Source organism: Haemaphysalis longicornis, unplaced genomic scaffold (genome assembly GCF_048455015.1).
Source record: "Haemaphysalis longicornis isolate Haplotype H1 unplaced genomic scaffold, Haemaphysalis longicornis Haplotype H1 scaffold_4, whole genome shotgun sequence".
In the NCBI taxonomy this organism is placed as follows: Eukaryota; Metazoa; Arthropoda; class Arachnida; order Ixodida; family Ixodidae; genus Haemaphysalis; species Haemaphysalis longicornis.
Window position 1 is genome coordinate 95,202,630 of NW_027526361.1, and position 20,870 is coordinate 95,223,499.

Genomic DNA, 20,870 nt, shown 5'->3' on the forward strand with positions numbered 1-20,870 from the left:
TTTTGTTTTAGCCCGAGCCCAGCCCTGCCGGTGGGCTGGCTCAAGCCAGGTGGCATACATTTTCTCAGGCCCAGCTTGAGCCCGGCCCACCAGATGGGCCTGGCTCAGACTTTTGGGTGGAACCAGGCCCATGCAGTGCACTAATGCAGGCAGACCGAAATGTTAGCCTTTAAGAGGCCCAAGAATGACTTTTGTGTTTTAAAACTTAAATGAACACATTTTAACAACGAGCTCGAAACAATCTCTGGGAAATGTCCTCGCTGCCATTTCATGCAGTTCCAGCAAGTAAAACCCAAAGTACATCAACGTGATTCAGTACCAACACCAGTTTCAACCCTTGTGTGCCTTGCTGCACATAACAAAGCACAAGTACACGCGGCAGTACTGAACAGTACTGCAATACCTGCATTACTGCCACCGCAGCTCAACAACTGGACAGGCCACTGTGTCAGGGTGCATCTATCCGCACTAAAGAGAAGCACAGTGGGGCGGCGATCAAGATCTCGTCGCACCGTAGAATTGCATACAATAATAACTAGAGGGGAAACTGGCGCTAGTGTCAACACGAACCCCGAGACGGCGCTTATGCTTCGATGGGAATGATGGGTCTGGAACCGGATTTTGTCGGATCTAAACTGGCCTAAGGCTGCGCAATTTTTTTTTTTCAATTGAACTCTTGTTGCGCAGTTCGCTGTTTACAAATTACATGGCAAACAAAAAAAAGTTCGTAATCAAAAACAGGTTTCTTGCAAAAGAAAACGGCGCGTTTAAGTAAAAAGCACACGTGGAGTCGAGGTTTGCGGAGTACGTTTGCCATTCGCTGCCAATTATAGCGGGATGCGGACTTCTCCAACAACTGCTTGTGAAAGTTTCGACACTTGTAGTTTTTAACATTAAGAAAAGTTGTAGGCTGCTTACCGATTACCGTGCTTTCCAGTCTATAAGTCACACTTTTGTGTAAGTCGCACCCCCCCTCAAAACGACAGTTTTAAGTGCAAAGCACTTCTTAGTCGGACCTACTCCTACCACCGCCGTCCGTCGCCCACAGGTGTTATCGCGCCCTCCTCTCCTTAGCAACGGCGCGGTAGCGGAGGGAAGGCGTCCATAGCAACGGCGCAGTGACGTCACTACACCATGTGATGGCGCGCGCTCTCGCCGTGACGTCACGCGCTTGCGCCTCCCTCCCCTTCCGCGCGCCGTGACGTCACGCGCTCGCGCCTCCTCTCCCCTTGCTCGGCTGCCGCTGCGCCGTTGCGCGCGTTCGCTGCCCTCTCCCCTTCGCTCGTCGCGCTCGCCCGCGCCTCCTCTCTCTCAGCCACCTGGCTCGGCGCGGCACACTCCCCTACATATGCAGCAATAAACGGCCAGACCTCCGTGGGTCGGCGCGCGCGTGCTCTCTCGCTACAGTCTCCTCGCTCGGCTCGGCTCTGCAGTTAGTCGCGCGCGCGTCTTCGTCGAGAGCGGTCGTCTAGTTCTGCAGTCTCGATGGCTGCCGATCCCGAAATGAAGGCTCGCGATGCCGAACGCAAGCGGGCGAAGCGAGCTGCGGCGTGCAAAATACCACCAAACTTCAACAAACTCCCCCTCATAGCATCACCCCGTGCTTCGCACTTCCTCATATTCCCCTTCGGGGAAATGCGGGGGAATTTTTTTCTGAAAAAGAAATGTATATAAGTCACACCGGTGTATAAGACGCATCGGTGTACAAAGCACAGTTGTTAATCAGGCAAAATTTTAGGGAATCAGTTTGTCAGAAAGTACGGCGAAAGTACATGGTTGCGGGGCCGCCGCCTCTGAACGCATCCTTCGGTAAGCAGTGCTAGACACATGGATCTACCGTCCAATGTCTAGACGGAACTAACTTCTCACAAATGGTTTATTGATACACACAATGGCATGTACGTACAGACGGCATTTGTTTAGGCATAACCATCGAAGACTTCTTCCACCGACTCGGTAACGAATAACTAATTCATTTAGACCATAGAGCTGTGTCTCTTAGCGTGCGCTGACATCTCGCAGCACACAGGCACCTTTTTGAGCACGGACTAGGCGCGGCCACCACGTACCGGATTTATTCCATACATAAGTCGCACCGGTGGATGAGACGCATCAAGGAAAATTTCAGAAAAATACTGCGACTTATACACCAGAAAATACGTTACTTTTTGGAGAAATTATGGCCTGAATTAGTGACATTCATCAAGGAGCATTCCTAGCAGTTGCCGGTACTGCTGGTCTACGCTGTAGGAGCCGACATTCGCACGAGATGTGTGACTGTTCCAAGAAATTTGCAACAGTCATCAGCTTCGAAAATACATTTCTCTGCCGAATGAGCAGTGCCGCAACTCTTAATTCGCAGACAACTTCGCCGCACACAGTATCGTCATTTATGCTTTCGTGCTCGCTGTGCCAGCAACAAATTGGTAACCCACCGATTTTGCAACTCTGGTTGTAAAACATTCCACTCAGGGCGGCGGCAGTGCATGCGTGGCATGCAGTTTAAGGAGAAACGTATTTTTGAACGCTTCTTCTAACACCCCGAGTAGGCAAGCAAATGCGTTCATGTAAGTCCAAAACGAAAACGAAACTGCCTGCACGATTCAATCCATAACAACTTCGACAAGCCATGGAGCGCCAATCCGAATCCAGAACTACCCATCACGCTCATTGCGGCGGACGATTGCATCTTCTCTAGTTGTTATTGTATGAAACACTATGGGTCGCGCCGCCGGGCGCACTGTCAACACCGAAATATTCTTACACCGTGGTTACGACTATTATTCACTTTTGGTCATGACGGCTGGCTGACTTCTCTACTGCTTGTTGTATTTTTGAAAACAAGAAACAGTCCATCTGTAATCAAACGTATATGGCACTGTAGTTGAGGTTGCAAACTTCTGCCTCAATAACCAAATCACAATTACCCTCAGAGGTCAAAAATATTGCTTTACTTGCTCTTTGCCCTTTTTTTTCCGGGTGTTGCTGTCGTAGCATCTATTGCCTGTTCTAGGAGATAACTTTCAGTGGTAGCAGACAGAGAATGACGGCAGCTATAACTGCTCCAACCGCATGCTGTGCAGTTGAGAAACCGTTCACAGGATGGGGAGATTTTTTTTCTTTTCTCAGGGGTGAGACAGCTGCGCAATATGCGCAGCTGTCTCACAGGCGCATATTGCGCCTTTCTGATACAATTCCATTTTCCTGCGCCAAGCTGCTCCAAAAGCACGAAAGTGGCGAAAATTGCGCCAAACTGCTCCAGAAGAGCCTCAACGGCACGGATTTTGATGCTCATGTCAGTTTCGGCGGGGACGAAAGCCTCCCGCATCCCGGTCACCGCTTTTATGGTCGGTCAATCGCAAACACAGAAATAGCACAAATAGGAAGACTGAAACGAAGCAAGCGATAGCTTCTAAAACTCGATTCGCTTTCCGTCCAGGTTCGTTGAAACGGCCTTCTCGATTAGGCATCGCTGTGGCAACAAACATGGCCGCCGCCAGATCTGGCTGCTACTAACGCGCTCAGTGCGCATCGCCGATATTTTCCCTGGTTTATGTCACGCTATCAGCTGGGTTCCAGTCTATTCATTCTATCTGTTGTGGCTCTGAACAGTGACGTTAACGCAAGGATATGGTTTGAAATTGATGCCAGATTACGGGAAGTTGGGCGGCTCGAAAAAAAGTTCATTGAAATGTGGGGCGTACGACTTCGGCGTGGTTTGTCCTTGAGTGCATAGAGTTTCATACTAATATTAGTATGAAACTCTATGCTTGAGTGTGAAGAGCGGTGCGCGCGTCTATAATCGGGTTCGTGAAGTAAATTTTTTGGCTTGTTGTGCTGTTGTAAAATGTTGAGGTGTTGCTGTGCTTCGTAGCGCGATCGCGAGCCTCGGGGATGGAACGGTCGACACGAAAGTTGCGGGCTGTGCTGCGGCGCCGCGACCTGTTCAAGCAGTGCCCAATAGCTGCATGACTACACGGTTGCCATAGAACGCGACTATAACACTTGATGTATGCAAAGTGAAATTTAATGCCAAAACCTAGGTGGCTAAACATTAACGCTACTCAAATGACCATAGGGTGAACCTGCGCCCCGGGGACTGAAACGGGTAGGCTGGTTGGGCTATGCGACCGTTAGTTTGAAGCTGCTCAACTGTTGCGGTGACTACAGTCGTTCGTACAACACAGCCTGTGATTACAAAAAATAATAATTTTAGCATTAAAACAGCAAAAAAAAAAACGCCACAATTGCGGAGCCCTTAAATTTGATAAGAGTTTTAGCAGTCCGTCTGTTCCGTCGTGTTCGTAGTTACCGTGTTCACCGGGACTCGTCTGGGCACTTGGGCATTCGTAGCCGTAGGGGGATTAGTTGCCCGCGCCTCCTCGCCCTTCCGCGCGCGCAGGCGCAGACCGGTCCGGTAAACCCGGTAACAAAGTAACCAACAGAACAGACGGACTGCTAAAACTCTCTAATGTTAACGGCAGTTTTGTTGTCAGTGTTGCGTGCAGGCGCAACACAATATCACCAGTTAGGAAAAAGGTAGTGCAGTTAGTACTTTGTGATACTCTTAAAAACTCTTTCAGGTAAGGCTGTTTTAGTGTTCTGTGTATTCAAAACTGATTGAAATGTGCACTTGACCCTGCAAATTGCTGAAATATTGATTTTTTAAGCTCAAAAGACGATGCATTAAATGTCCCTAACTGCTCCAAATCAAGATTCTTCTGCTCCAAAATCGAAGTTTTGCTGCTCCGAAAACTGCTCCCAAATCTGTTTGGGCTGTCTCACCCCTGTTTTCTGCTTCATAAGCTGCTGGATAACTTGAAAGCTGGGCATGTTATCTACACTGAACTTTGTGAACACTGAGTGCTCTACCACTTCCACTAGGCTCAATTGCTCAGCCTAGCGGAAATGGTAGAGCAGCCATAGTTGTTTCAGTTAACCACACACTCACTTGCTTTTAAATCCTTCAGACGTTTCTTGTTGTGTGTGCATGCGTGTGCATGTGTTTTTTGACGGGATGCTTGTACGTGGAAATTGGGTGTAAAGGTAGAGCCACAGTGAGATAGCAGATTCTGTTTGAATTCAGTATCCGTTTGGGGGGATCCATTTTGATACACCAGAGGTGTATAGCCAGAAAGCCTGCATAATTTTTAGAAGTTTTGGGTTGGCACGAACTTTGCAGCTTTCAGCACATTTCAGGACTTTTGAGAGCAAAACAGGCTTTATGCTAGGCGGAAGGAAAATCTGGCAGTCCTGTGTACACAGAAAACTCCTCCATCAAAACTCAGTAAGCATGCATGAAAGAACACGTTGAAAAGGAATTAGAAGTGTAGGAAGTTTGGCCATGCTTATCTCTCTCTCAGCAGAGTGGAGGCACAAAGAGCTACTGAGTGAAGTACTGATCACACGTACTTGTGACGAGCAGACAGCTTGCAGTCGGCGATGCTGTGGTCAGGAACACGAAGGAAAGAAAATGCCACAACCATGCAACGTATAATGAAAAAGACTTTCATGAACCATAAGGAGTGTTACCGGCCACACGTCACACCTCGGCTGATTAACCAGCTGGACGTAGTGCATGGGTGCATTTTTTCTGGTGGGAGAGCACCACACTTGTCGTTCTTGAACAAACCATAATTCCGAAATTTTCAAAGCTTCCCAAGCAGAAGACAGGTGAGCCAGGAAGAAAGAGGAGGGTTCGACTGCGTTGCTGGGCTACGCCCAGGCATGTTAGGCTTGCGCAGAGCGGCTTGCCTGGCACCGCAGTGTTGGCTCCCTCCTCTTTCCCGCTGGTTGTTTCCCCCTCCGCCTCACTATTGACGCACTGCCACAGTGTTTTCCACTGGAAGGTATCTCAGTGGTTCCCCCTCCTTCCCTGTTGCAGGCTCCCCCTCTTCCTCCTCCGTGGGCGACTGCAGGATGCAGCGTGGTTCCGCACCGGGTCATCGGCTGCTCCGCTGCCAGCAGTGCAGCTACATGACACCTTGCCCAAGCAAGCTGAAGAGGCACCAGCTGATACATACAGGCGAGCGACCGCACCAGTGCAGCCACTGTGGTAAGACCTTCATGCGGAAGGACATCCTGGACGCCCACCTGCACACCCACACTGGCGAGCGCCCCCACCAGTGCAACCAGTGTAGTAAGGCATTCATGCGGAAGTACAACCTGGACGTCCACCTGCGCACCCACACGGGCGAGCGCCCCTACCAGTGCCACCTGTGCCCCAACGCATTTGCCCTGAAGACCACACTATTGGACCACGTGCGCACCCACACGGGGGAGAAGCCCTTCCGCTGCCGCTTTTGCCCCATGACCTTCACCCACCGCATCCAGAGGAAAGCCCACGAGCAGAAGGAGCACAGCCACCGCCCGTAGTGCAGCAGGAGGAGAAGGGCCCGATAAGTGTGTGTGCAAACGCTCGCATTAATAACTTCGCAGAGGAGCAGGCTTGTCTTTGCGGAACGTCAGAGAGCTGTTTCCCAGCCCAAGAGGAGGTGCAGGACTCGTAGAGAGAGAGCTCATTTTGTCCTGCAAGACCTGGCTCCGAGCGAATATTTTGTCATATTGTGACCTCGCTAGCCAGGTCACCATTGCTCCACTCTAGCGCGGGAAGTGTGATTATGGGTGGGAATTGTGGCAGTCGGCGGCGCCCTGGGTTGGTCACAACCTTCTTACACCCAGTGGTGGAACGGCTGCGCCAATTGCGCCACACTGCGCCAAGAGGGTCATTCTGGTCTATTCTGCTCCAAAACCATATTAATTTGAATAATTGCTCCACGTCCCCTCCAAAACAGTCTTGGGGTAATGGTGGTTTTCACCAGGAAAGAAAAGGAAAGTGAGTTTCTTACTACCATTTTCCATGAGGTAACGCCTGAGTGTTTCCGTTTTTGTATTTCCTGTTTGGCCGTGGCGTCCGCACATATAACGTATTTGACCGCAGATTTGACTGACCGACTGTAATGGTCATGTAGGGGTGCTGACACCTTTGCGGAGGAGAAATTGGGAGATAAAATGCGTGCACTAGAAGGCTGCATGCATTGCCGCCCCGGCTTCTCTTTGTGGCCACAGTGATGGCATTTTGGATACTGCGGCTCCCGTTTAACTCTTTCGCGACTGCGCCATAGGCCATCATTCACAGGTGAACAATGATTTTCGAACCTCCCGCAAAAACTATAAATGGCGCTATTTGGACGACTGACGCCTTTTGGCAAGTTCATTGGAAGCCCCTTTTTCAGTTTCGTTGCCGTTTGTTGACATTTCGCGTGGAAGATGGCGTCGCGAGGGAAATTTGAACCCAAGGTAACGGTGAGATGGGCGGAAATGGCGTTCTGTTTTACTGCGCACTCTGCAAAGGCAGACAGCGGTTTCAGGGACTTCGGTCACTGCTGCTGCTGATTTTTTTGACCCCGGCAGTTTCTCCCATTGAACAGCCTAGGACTTCAGCAGGTGCTGCCAGGGAAGGGTCATTTTTGACTTCGTGCTGTATTTATAAACAAAACGTGCCAAATAGCTGATGACGGCGGTATTACTTTCATGTGTAGGGTCTCGACAACAAGCGCCGGGGATATTTTGCCAAATGCACCGTGCCGTATCGCGCTATCACCTTCCAGATAGCCTGGCGCTCGTGTAAAATAAGCGCTACGGGGACACACGCTGCTTCTCAAGAGCGCTATTTTTTTTTTTTTTATCGCTGCAGTGTTAAGGATTTTGTGTGAGAACACAAACAAGCATGCTTCGATGCATAATTTAGAGACCAACTGACTCTCAAGTGGCTTTGCGGAGCGGCACCACCGTCGGTGCCATGAGGTTGGTTGGCCAGCAGAAATCCAGAACTTGGTGTACAGTGTTGATGTATAGATTTAATCATAGCTTAGGAACGTAGAAACATTTCCTATCATTTATAATTTCTAAAATAATTTTTAGGCTCAGTAAAATTGCCTTTGTGTTTTGTGTATACTTTTTTGGACATTTTATTTTGTTATAATAAATGATGTTTCATTGACCAATAGACTGTCCACAATTACATTTTTTATGGATCTGCTGGTATGTGTTTTAAAGAGAAATTTATAAGCTAGAATTTCTTTCATAGCAATGCTATATGTGTCCAGTAGCTCAAGAGTAAAGAAAACATTTTCAGGAAGCACTCAAAATCGGCCATCTTTTCGCGGTCATGAAAAAGTTAAGACGCTTCGAAAGGACGCGCCCAATTATAGCAACAAAGCGCCGTTGTTTCGGAGTTGCGTGTCTCGGGCGAAGCGGGTTACGCTTGCTGTGCGTAAGCCCAGGAGGCGACCTTTGTGGACACCATGGTGCCTACTGGCCTCCCTGACCCGTGGGAACCTTGCCTCTCAGACACGTGTACATTCTGACTACGTACGGGAAGAGGAGGAAAACGTTTGAAATTTGGTGAGGCGGCGTTTGGCCCCACGATTGGGTGATTCCAGAGGTACAGCTGAGGAATCGAATTTGCTGCGTGGCATACAACGGCAGCGAGGGATTATATTCCCACAAAAGATAGCCAGCAGCAGACTTCACTATAATTTTTCAAGACACTGAAAACCAGCCAGCCACACTTTGCGTCTATGGCGTAACTAAGGGTCGATTGCTAAGATTTGGCCACAATGCAGCAGCAATGCCTCTGAGTGGAGAGCTCATCAGAGCTGGGCAGGGCTCTTGGAAACGTCATATGCAGTGACGTGAAGTCCAAGCATTGGAACGACCACGCGACAAGAAATCAAATCCAGGTGATTCCAGTGGCACAGGCAAGGCTGGCAAAGAGCAAGAATTGCAGGCCGAGATTGATTTAGCTAAGAGCAATGCTGATCTCATTTCAAGAGGCACGAGCAAAATGTGCCTCACTGATGTGCAGAGTGGCCAGAGGAAGCTTTCTGAAGCTTTGTCAAACCTGTATTCGTTGTAGAAAAAGTCCTAAACCTGTCATGCTGATAATTGGGTGTACAATTTGCTTGTACAATGTTTGTTTTTGAGCTTGAAAAATGCTTTTGGAAAAACTGTCGGGAACCGCGGGGTCGCAGCGCAGTGCAAGAGAGAGAGTACCAGCGTGGCAAGCTTTCAGAAACGAACTGCCCGTGCCGTGCTGACACTCCAAGCACGCGCAGCTAGTTTTTTTATTCTCCTCGTCTTTCATAGCCGGCGGCTGACCAAAGAGCGCAACAAAACCATCTAAAAGCCACTTTTAGTACTGTTATTGTCTGGGAGGTTCTCTCTCTCTCTCTTTTTTTCACAGCTCGTTAACTTGAACTCAGGTAATTTGAACTTACAGGTAATTCGAATTAATGTCCTTGGTCCCGGCTCGGTAAATTCAAACTTACCAAATTAATCGAATTAACCAAACTCGGTTTATTCGAACTTTCAGGTAATTCGAATTGATGCCCTGGTTCCTGCATGGCCCTGTATATTTCAATGGGGGAAAGCTACCGATAGTTTGAATGCATCAGTATCCGGAACGGTTCGTTCGAACTGGGATCCCCTCGTTTCCATTGCTTCTCGCAGAATAAGTCGGCCCAGTGTGATTACATTGTATTGCAAATCCAAAACAAACAAAATTTACTGGAGGTGAAAAACAACGAAACACAAAAAGAAACAGTAGCGCACGCACTAAGCTGCTGCAACAGCTTATTTCGCTTCTGCATCGGGCGCCGCCAGTGCCGGTGCTCCGGCGCATGCCGTTGCCGGTTTTCTTTGTGCCGCAGTTGCTGGTCTGGGCCTGCGGTCACGTGGCGTGCGCAACAAAAATATGTAGTAGCATACCTGCCAGGTTTCCCAAATTTTCCGGGAGACTCCCGTATTTGCACGGTTTTGTATGATTGTACGACTGAAACAAAAATCTCCCGAAAACGCACCCGTCTTTCGCCAAATCTTTTTCCCAGTGTGGCCACAATGCACTGGAGGTATACCTGACAATCTAACCTGACACCAATTGGCATTGTTATCGGTGAAGTGCTTAAAAATCATAGTCAGCCATGTGCAGACGGTGACCCTGTTTGTATTATTATTAGCATTAGTATTGTGTAAAATATTTTCACTGGTTTCAATCACTACGGTTTTCGCACCGACCTTAACGGCACGTGGGATACCTAGATGCGTGTCTGTTGCAGAAAATAGCCCTTCAGAGAAAGGTGGCACCATTGCATTGGGTTCACACAAAATTTCCTTTTGGTGCAACGTGCGACCATTGTCGTTGAACTTTGGCACTTCTGAATGACGCTTCAGGGGGTGAGGTTGCTTAGCTTTTTCGAAAGGAATTCATTCTGACTTTGGACTTTGGCTCTCGGGCAGTTTGAAATGTGACTTTTATTGCAGCTGCTTTTACTTTGGCACTTTGCCATTTGATTTTTGCATGCAAAAAAGCTTTGTGGTTCAACAACGATTGTCATTAAATGGAGGGGCTTCTGATTTAATTGCCTGTTGTAAGAGGCACATCTGAGCAGTAGCAGGTGGAGAGCCACGGCTGTTTTAACCCAATCATGCTGCATGCTTTGCGTTTCACAACCAGTGCTCAAAGCGCCAGTTTTTTCTTTTTTGTTTCTTCTTGGTCTGAGCCTCTCAGATAACCTGGTAGCTGTGTTTGTTATGTATACACCAAACTTGAACACTGCTCAGGGGACCAGACAAGTTGAGCTTGCATGGTTTGCTGAGTTGCACCACGCACTGTTGTTTCTAAGTTCTTCGAACTGGTTTCTCTTTTGTGTGTGTGTGTGTGTGTGTGTGTGTGTGTGTGTGTTTTTGACGAAATGCTTGTACGGGGCAGTCGGGAATTGAGGCTGGGGCAGGTACAGCCACAATGAAGTGACAGGAACTTGCTTAAGAAGGGCCTGTCAAATTTAATGTCCACTTGGGGGTGGATGAATTGGGGATAGCATACCCTCAGAATTTTTATAATTTTTTGGTCGGTGTAAATTTTGCGGCTTTCAGCACAAAAAGAGGTATCAGAGGACATTTTGAAAGTGAAACTTTGTAATGCTAGGTGAAGACAAGATCTGGCAGTCCTTTGTCCGCAGAAAACTCCTCCAGCAGAAGTTGATAAGGATGCCGTAAAAGAGACGGCAAGCATTAGAAGTAAGCGGAGGGAGTTTGGCTGTGCTTATCTCTCTCTCGGAAGAGTACGTGCTGAACGATCGAGCTGCTGGGTGAAATACAGATCAAGCGATAACAGCAGGCACAGGCGACAGGTGTTGTGGGATGAGCAGCGTCACAGTGGCAGTGACAGAGGCTACGCCACAAGTTGCTTCAAAAAGGGAGGGCCATGCGTCGTACGTGCTTGCGAGGAGTGGGCAGCTGACAATCAAGGACGCCATGGGCGGGAATGGGAACAAAAGAAAATACCACGACCATGCAACGTATAATGAAAAAGACTTAAAACGAAGTAAATACCGGCCGCATGTTTCAACTTCATTGGTTACCCATGTGTATGGATTGCATGGGCGCTAATTTTATCAGTTTTCTTGTGATGTTTTTCAACAAACCTTGAGCCAGTAATGTAGAGGAGAGCTCAACCGCTATAAGGCAATGCCCAGGTGCCTAGGCATCTGTGCAGAGAAGCTTGCCTGGCGCCAACGGGTACGCTCCTTCCTCTTTTTTGCTGCTTTTTATTTGGTCTTTGTGCCTTTCTACTGTGTTAGTTAGTGCAAGGGCTCTCAGTTCTTTTCCCCTCCCTCTTCATTGCAGGTTCCCCCTCTGTGGTTGGCTGTAGCTGGCAGCATCGCCCCCAGCCCAGCCGTCGGCTGCAGGTACAAGACACTGCTCCCAAGCGATCTGAAGAGGCACCAGCGCATCCACACAGGCGAGCGCCTCCACCTGTGCCACCTGTGCCCCAGTGCCTTCTCCTATAGGGCCAGCTTGGTTGCCCACCTGTGCAGTCACGTGGCCAGACATTCCTTCCGCTGACTCTGATGCCCCACGGCCTGTGTGTGCAGTCCCCAGCAGAGGACGTTGATATTGTTGATATATTTGCTAAATGGCAGAAGTAAACTTGAGTGTTTAATTGGCGTCAGTGTGTGTCTTTACGTTTCTACAATTTTTTTGTTTGTTGTTCAACCTTCAACTTCAGTGAACGATAAATTATTGAACAGCCTCAGTGGCCACCGGTTGAACTCTCTTCATGCATGAGTTGCCTGAAAAGAGTAACGGAGGCAACAGAGGCAGAGTGGCGCTTGGTAGCTGCCTCCCCACCATAGTGTTGATGTTGCTATGAACGGTTGTTCTCCCCCATTTAAATGGACCACTCCCTGTATGTAAACAACGTGACGTCACTAAGCGCACGTGCGCGACGGGTGGCGCCTGCTGGCGGCCGCGAAGTGAGGTGGCGGTTGGCAGAAAGCGCCTGCACCGACGGCACGGCCTGGCCGCGCGGCGCCCGAAAGGAACGATGTGCCGTTGGTTCGGGCCGTCACTGGCTTCCCACATTGCAGGGGTAGGGGGGGGTGGTGTCTAGCTATCCTAGCTGTGGCCGTCGCACTTCCATGTAGCTTTCCGCATCTACAACCTCCGCAACACTTTCGTTTACCGTACAGTCAACTGAACGGCGACGCTTTCGGATAATCAGTGCACGGCAGAACAGCCTAAACGAGTCATTCTGAAGGTTGGTGCTGTTGCGACGCATCCCAAAATGTTTTTGAAGATTCTTTGTGTTCGGACACATACCAAGGAAAGCTAATTTATTGTTGCATTCGAGGTCCGCTTAAGCTAAGCGGGGTGCCTCAGGCAGCTAAACGCTCCCTGTTCTTGGTCTCTTTGCGTCGCCCGGAGACAGTGGCGTACACACGATTTCATGTCGAGGGGAAAAAGGAAAGGTAAAGCATGAAAGAATTAAATAGTAAAATAAGCAGCAACGAAACAAAAATATGAAGACCAAAAGGCAAAAATTATTCCAATAAAAATATCGCGATGATGTCGTTCTCTACGAGATTGACCGATTGTTTTCTTATTTTTACCCCAGTGAAATATCGAAATGGTTCATCGTCATTGTGAGAGTAACATAGCAGCCACATATGGTTAGTGCGCATATCTTGCGACAGTGCACTGAAATATTTTCGGTAGTCATTATTTCATGATAGTTAAAGTTAGTGTCCATGTACGCCCGCTGCATACGCCAGCGTCGGGAGGCCGCAACAAATGAATACATTCACTGAGTGTTCGCTAAGAGCAAACACAGTTTTCGAGTCGCGTGAGCGGCCCATCTCGCCCCGAAGGCACAATGCTACATGTGAGCACGGCAAGCATCTCAGTTTTCCGGCATCCTCAAGGCAGAATATAATTGATCAAGGTAAAAATTTATTGTACTTACAAGCAATGAATTTCGTTTGTCTTGAACAGATCCCCCCCTAACAAAAGACCAAACTTGTCGTTGTCGATCAGGCGGCAGGCGGCTATCGCAAATCCCTCGTCGAAACATTTATTTCGCGTCGCCTAAGCAGGTTACGCATTCATTGTGTTTTTAATACAGTGCTCTACCTCCTCAAAACATTACAATATTTCGCAGCAAAAAAAATTTCCGTCTGCCCCCTCCTCCTCCTCCCCCCCACCCCCCCCCCCCCTATTTCTGCTGGTGCTGCATGATAGCAGATGGTTGATAAACAGTATCATTTCATTGCACGAATCAGCGTGGACTGCCAATGTGGAAGGTATGACTGCGCTTTAGAGAACAGCTGAAGTTCGAGAATGCGAAATGTTGCTACGAGTAAGAGCAGACTATGTCGCTGCTTTGGCTGCCAACCTCTTCGGCACATTGCGCGCATCCACAATACACGCCGAATTTACCTCTGTGGGGACTCCGAAAAGTCTGATACCGCTGATTTTGCTCGCAAAATTTGGGTAGCCGAGAGCACAGCAGCCCACCGGCATCAGAAAAGCCAACACGTAAACAAAAATTCCACTTTTGCGCGCGTCTAATGCAGCCTCACTGCATACGCGCCGCGCACCGGTCCGAATGTTTTGCCAACCACCCTCCTGGCCATGCCCAGCACGTGCGATTTCTGTGACGTCACGGCCGCCGCGTGACGTACCCCGGGAGAGGTCTATTATCCCTCCATCATTCCAGTTTTGCCTTCATACCTACTATGTTGCATGGCCTCAGCATCAGAAATGTAATGACCAAATACAGTGGATTTCAGCTGTCTTGCTTTCCACAAAATATCTGAACTATACGTTGCATCGCATGGTACTGAAATATACAGCTCCTGTAAGTTTGTGGGTCGATACAGCTTGTTCTAGTATTAAAGCGATGTATTACATTGTTTTCATCATTAACCTCAGGTGACGTGCTGTACCGTTTCATAGAAGTGCGAGCTGTTATGATTGGAGTCCACCAAGCCTCCCCGTCTAACATGCACAAATGTGTACACAACACCGCAAAAATACACATGGACATTTTGTGTGGAATGGGCGGAGCATTTAACCACCTCCCAAAAAAATATTGTTAATGCCTAGGCAATGTTATAAAGTTTTCTGGTTGATTTACATGCCTTCTAATAAGAAAAGCACTTTCTAAAGTACTGTTTTCTTTCATACCATCCTGCCTGCCAAAGTGCTAACATTGCCCATGACAACGCAGTTGCAAACAGGTAGGGCTAAATTTAGTAAATTGCTTGAATGTTTAGTGCGTGTTTATTATAAACTACATTTGCGTAAAGAAACAAAATTTTGTGGGCACCTTATGATGTTGTAAATGTGAAAGCGCTGTTGTGCAATTGCCGAGCATGTCCTCCCATTGCCATCATCATCGTTCCGCCTTTGCATCTTTTTTCTTCCTTTGTTTATACGAGCCTTCTTTTGAAGGCTTGTACCAGGCAAAGAGTGTCTGCTCCCCTCATCCTGTAACAGCTAGTTGTAATTCCCTGTATATTGTGGCCTAGTTGACCCAATTGTTGCTTGAGGAGGTTGATCTGATGGGTCAATTTGTTGTTGTCTGGATGTGGAGTCCCATAATACAGACCTTTTGGTCTTTTGGTATACCTTTTGGTCTTTCATGGTGAGGTAGAGTTGTTGGATTGCAGGGTCTTGAGAATTGCCTCTCTTTGTAAACAGTACTGTCTTTTGAGGTGCGCAATTGAGGCCTGTGGCATGCATGTGTTCAGTACAATACCTGTAGCTTCTTGTACTGTATCTTGTAGCTTGCCCGAAGCATCCAGTTTGAGGGTTCATAAGGAAATGCCATCTGCATAGAAAGAAGGCTACCTTGAGGTTTGGAATGTGTTCTATCTTCTGCGGTAAATGGAGAAGAGTTAGATTGAAAAGGAGTGGAGAGAGGACTGCCTCTTGCAGGATACCCTGTAACCAATAAAATATTAAGCAAACACTCAAAAAGGTATTGAGAAGAGCCAAGCTTGGGTTTGAAGAATGGCTACATTGCTTACCAAGGTAGAAACCGTTGTACGCTCCAGGCCTGCTGAATGAGAGAGCTGTATGCGAACTCCTGCCAATCTCCTCCTTGATCGCAGGCTCATAAATGTGCCTAGCCAGGAGATTGACTCATTACATGCCCCGACCGCCTTTTTGCACATAGGTGCTGGGTGGCAATGTCAGTACTGAGAATGTTTGATGGAAAAATTTTTGACGAGGTGGCTGGAGGAATACCCATTGCAGCTTCAGTCTAAACACGTCGCAAGAAAGAGAACAGTCAGCTAACTTGGAGTGCGAAATGTGGTGCTAGTTTACCAATCGACACCCTTGAAAATGTGGAAACTAGCTATACAGTCCAGAAGGCTACAGATGCGCTGATGGTTTCAGCTGCAGGATTGACTTAGAAACAACCAGAGATGTACAGAGACTTTACATTTTAGAAATTTCTTTCTAGCCATTTTTCTGCTGTCTGGAATGTGTAAAAATTACCATTGTCATACTCTTTTGGAGCATGTTTGTTACCATTTTTAATCCGTTGTGTTTTTGTCACTTGATGTTATAAAAACCAACCCAAAGTGTATACCTAACTAAAAGAGCACGGGACCTACGGGTTAGGTACTTGAATTTTGCCTCATATGTGCGCAAGGTTTCTTTTGCAGTAAATAATAAGGGCATGTGTGACTTAGACAGCAGACTTAGTTGTTTAAAACTGTTCAGAAGATATATACTTTATTTTGATGAATTTGATGAATGGTTTCAAGTTTTGCCTGGAAGGTTGACTCGAGGGACAACAGACAAACCAAAACTTTTACATTTAGGTCATCCAAGAAAGACTGTCGTCTCTAAAACGCCGCTGCACACGCACTGCCACCGCGGTTGTCGCTGGAAGGGCTCCCCGTTTGTGTCTCTTTTCTCCCTGTTGCAGGATCCCCCTCTTCCCCCTCCGTGGGAAGCCACTGGTAGCAGCATGGCCCCCCGACAGGTCGTCAGCTGCTGCAGTGCCAGCAATGCAGCTGCATGGCACTGAACCAGAGTAATCTGAAGAAGCACCAGCGCATACACACGGGCGAGCTCCCCTTCAATTGCAGCCACTGCGGCAAGGCCTTTGTGCAGAAGGACCAGCTGAACGCCCACGTGCGCACGCACACGGGCGAGCGTCCCTACCAGTGCCACCTGTGCCCCAGCGCCTTCGCCCAGCAGGCCCACCTAGACAGCCATGTGCGCAGCCACACGGGGGAGAGGCCCTTCCGGTGTCGCTTCTACCCCAAGGCCTTCACTCGTCACCCCTGGCAGAAAACGCATGAGAAGAAGGAGCACAAAGCCCAGCCACTATAAAATGACACCATGCTTGATTACAGCACGTTTTTTCTTTGTCAGCCTTCAAAATTTTTTATTTGTCCTTGTTCGTGACTAGTGAATTTTAATGCAAAGGCATGACCTAATGTTGGAGGTCAAAACACATGCATTGTCTTGTATCTGTATCTTGGACTTGTATCTTGGACTGTATCTTGTTGCTTGTGCAAAGCGTCCAGTTTGAGGGTTCATCTGCATAGAAGGCAACCTTGAGGTTTGGGATGTGTTGTTTCTTCGGTAGGGGGAGAAGAGTGAGATTGAAAAGGAGTTGAGAGAAGACTGCCTCTTGCAGGGTGTGTTTTCACCATTAAACTATTAAGCAAACACTCAAAAAAGTATTGGGAAAAGCCAAACTTGTGTTTGAATAATGGCTGCGTTGCTTACCAAGGTAGAAACTGTTGTAAGCTCGAAGCCTACCAAAGTGGACGGAGAGCCATGTGCTGACTCCTGCCATTCCGATATATACGAGTTGCGAAACTCCCCATAGGCCCCATGTATTGAAAGCCGGTCTTTGGTTGCCTCCCCTGCGCCGGGGCAAGTTGACTAGCCTGTCGCCTGTCAACAGGACGTTGAAGCAGTACTGAAGTGCTTGCAGCTGCTGCCGTAAGTCATAAAAAAAAAAAAAAGCCGCAAGAACACAAGTAAATTTCACCTAATAATGTATTCTAATTTAAAAAGGAATTTTTATATTACAAAAAAAATTTAATAATAATAGTTTAGCGAAGTTCAGTTTTTGTCTTCTAGGTGCCGCGCGCATTGACTTGCCCCTCAGCTTCCACGGAACACGGGGGCTAGTGCTGCCCGGATTCTGAAGCCGAGTTTCGCAACTGTATATATTGAGTAACTAACTCTGCTGCCAATCTTCCCCTTGGTCGCAGGCTCACAGATGTGCCTAGCCAGGAGATTGACTCATTACATGCCCCAACCGCCTTTTTGCACACAGATGCTGGGTGGCAATGTTGGTACCGAGAATGTTTGATGGAAAAATTTTGGATAAGGTAGCTGGCAGAATACCCATTGAAGCTTCAGTCTAAACACTTCGCAAGAAAGAGAACAGTCAGCTAAGCTGGAGTGGGAAATGCGGTGCTAGTTTACCAATTGACACCCTGGCAAGTGTGGAAACTAGCTATAGAGCCCAGGAGGCTACAGGTGTGGCGACGGTTTCAGCTGCAGGATTCACTTAGAAACAACCAGAGACGTACAGAGACTTTTACCTTTTTTAAATTTCTCCCTAGCCTTTTTCCTGCAGCCTGGAATGTGTAGAAATCGCTGTTGTACATGCTCGGAGCATATTTCTTACCATTTTCAATGCACTCTATTTTTGTCTCTTGATGTTATAAAAACAAACCTAAACCAACTAAAAGAACACAGGACATACCGGTTACAGGGACGGACAACCGATTTTTGTCGCATATATGTTCTCTAGCTCATATGAAAGCCAACATTTATATAGCCCGGTAACCATAAGCAATTTATAAACAAATTGGCGGAAATAATTTTAATTTGGCAGCAAACTTTCTGAAATCGGAAGGGTGGTGGTTTTGTAGTTTCGAAACTTGACATTACAATTAGTGTTCAATTCACAAGACCTGCTAACCCAGGAGCTACTGTAACTGCTGAACCATTTATTCACGTAATGAAAACCGTTTAACACAAGTATTTGCATAAGTTTAAATTGTATATGTATTTTTGAACATTATTTTGAAAATTTTTAAGACACGCCGGCCGCTAACACTACCCGCCGCCCCTGTTGCTCTCAGTGTGGATTACTGAGCCTCCATGCCCAGAATGAACGGCAGCAAACAGTATACAGACCCAGCGAAGGAGCTTTGACTATTTTGCCTGACTCGGGGGCGTTTGTTCTGCCAAAATATCCTGTTTCAGTTTCCAAATTCGCCAACGACACCTTAAAAAATGAACATGCGCGGGGAGAATCGAACTTCCGACCTCCACAACGTGAAGCATGCGTGGAGCCAAATTCTACCTATCGTGCATCCCAACAGGTGGCGCCTTTGTGCAGAATCGACTAGAGTTCCTCTATATAGCTCAGAGCTAGGGAGCTATATACAGGAACTCTAGAATGGACTGGTGAATTTATAAAAAAACTCTCAAAGGAATAAGAAAGCGTGCGATTCAGTTTTTTGTTTTTTTATCTCGGAACAAGTATTTTAATATCGCTTTTCATTTCGCATACAGACAGAAGTATTTTTATTTTTAACATCGCTTTTCATTTCGCATACAAACAGAAGTATTTTTATTTTTAACATCGCTTTTCATTTCGCATACAGACAGAAGTATTTTTCCGCGCTACTGCATATCATGTTTGCCAGCATTATTTTTTGGAGGACACATACGCCTTGTTGATCTAAAAATTTCGATTTAAAAAGTTCGCGGGCGTTATCAGCAAAACCGCTTCTCGTTAAGGTGCTTTAAGTGATGCCCTTTCATTTCGGACCGAGAATACATACTCGACAAAAATCGGTTGTCTGTCCCTTTAAGTACTTGAATTTTGCCTCATGTGCGCAAGGTTTCTTGTCCCTCTTGGACGATAGAGGGACTATCGTCTCTAAAACGTCGCTGCATGCGCACTGCCACCGCGGTTGTCGTGGGAAAGGCTCCCAGTTTTTTCCTCTTCTCCCTGCTGCAGGATCCCCCTGTTCCCCCTCCGTGGGAAGCCACAGGCAGCAGCACGGCCCCCCGCCGGGTCGTCGGCTGCTGCAGTGCCAGCAGTGCAGCTTCTTGGCACTGCAGCCGAGTCACATGAAGAGGCACCAGCGCTCACACACGGGCGAGCGCCCCTACCAGTGCAGCCACTGCAACAAGGCCTTTGTGACGAAGACCCAGCTGGACGTCCACCTGCGCACGCACACGGGCGAGCGTCCCTACCAGTGCCACCTGTGCCCCAGCGCCTTCGCCCAGCAGGGCCACCTAGACAGCCATGTGCGCAGCCATACGGGGGAGAGGCCCTTCCGGTGTCGCTTCTGCCCCAAGGCCTTCTCTTGTCGCCGCTGGCGGAAGGCGCATGAGAACAGGGAGCACAAAACCCAACCACTATAAAATGACCCCATGCTTGATTTCAGCAGGATTTTGTGCTTTGTCAGCCTTCGAATTTGTTCTGCGGGTCGTCCAATTGCTGAAATGTACTGTAGGTACAGTGGACTGTGGGTAATGAAATGAAAAATAAATGCTTCAGCTCATTTTGCGTTAGTTTTGCCTTTCCGGCTCGACAACAAGGAAAATTACGCGTTTTCCTTCGGTGCAGCATTCGTAACGGATTGTAAATAAAGTAATTGCAGCGACATTTTCGCTATTCCAATTTCCCATAATAAAGTATTTTGCGTTGAATTGCGTAATATGAACCAGTTCATGATTGCTTTATGATTGTGTCCTTATTGTGCTGCTTGATGGACATGACACGAAAAAATATAAGGACTGGGATGATAGCTTCTCAGAAGAATTTTTTAGTTATTGTCTTGCAATTTACGCTCGGACTGCAGTTGTGTGGGTTAATAACATAAGTTGCGTTTGTTTTTTATTGCGTGAGTTGTTATTATAGCAGTAGCAGTGGCCCGCTTGAGATAATTACGGGTCACTGTGGTGGCCGAACAGAAATTGATGCACGCAAGCGAGATATCTTTTTAACTAAAAATGGGTTAGCCCAGTGGTTAGCTCAGTTGTCCCATGACTGTCTTTCATAGAACTATTCCCGCAAAGTTCTATTAATCGCACCACCTTTCACCTGATTCGACCAAGAAAGGAGTTGAATCAAATTAACACAAATTTAATTCACAAGTATGCTGAGGGGACAATTACACGCAAAACATAGATGCAAAATGCAAAACATAGATCAGAAAAATATATTCACCGCGACAAAAATTAAATATAACACGTCTACTATAGAGGTAAAGGTTCAAGAACGCTAACATGGAGGTTCAAATAAACGGAACTGGAACAAATACACATTTTGCTTTCATTTTCAATAGCCCAGCAAATGAAATGTAACGCGGGAAATCATGCACAAAGTCTGCACATGTAAAGGTGTAGGAATAACGCTAACATGGAGATTTAAATTCACATTTTTGGCCATTGCATTTTCATAACTCGCCCTCGATCATTAGCAACGGCTAAGTTTAAGGTGTTGCTCCCACCTTCGCATG

The 20,870-nt window shown here is 47.4% G+C and overlaps 1 protein-coding gene across 1 annotated transcript in view; it reads left to right on the forward strand.

Moving 5' to 3' along the window:
- The window catches only part of LOC144179847 (uncharacterized), a 79,900-nt gene extending 62,667 nt beyond the window's left edge, over positions 1-17,233 (forward strand). Inside the window, exons 10-13 of the mRNA XM_077708275.1 lie at positions 5,885-6,374; positions 8,693-8,762; positions 11,689-11,883; positions 16,327-17,233. Coding sequence (XP_077564401.1) covers positions 5,885-6,374; positions 8,693-8,762; positions 11,689-11,883; positions 16,327-16,695 — 1,124 coding nt within the window. The 3' untranslated portion in view covers positions 16,696-17,233. The remainder of the gene's footprint in view (positions 1-5,884; positions 6,375-8,692; positions 8,763-11,688; positions 11,884-16,326) is intronic.
- Positions 17,234-20,870: the final 3,637 nt, after the last annotated feature.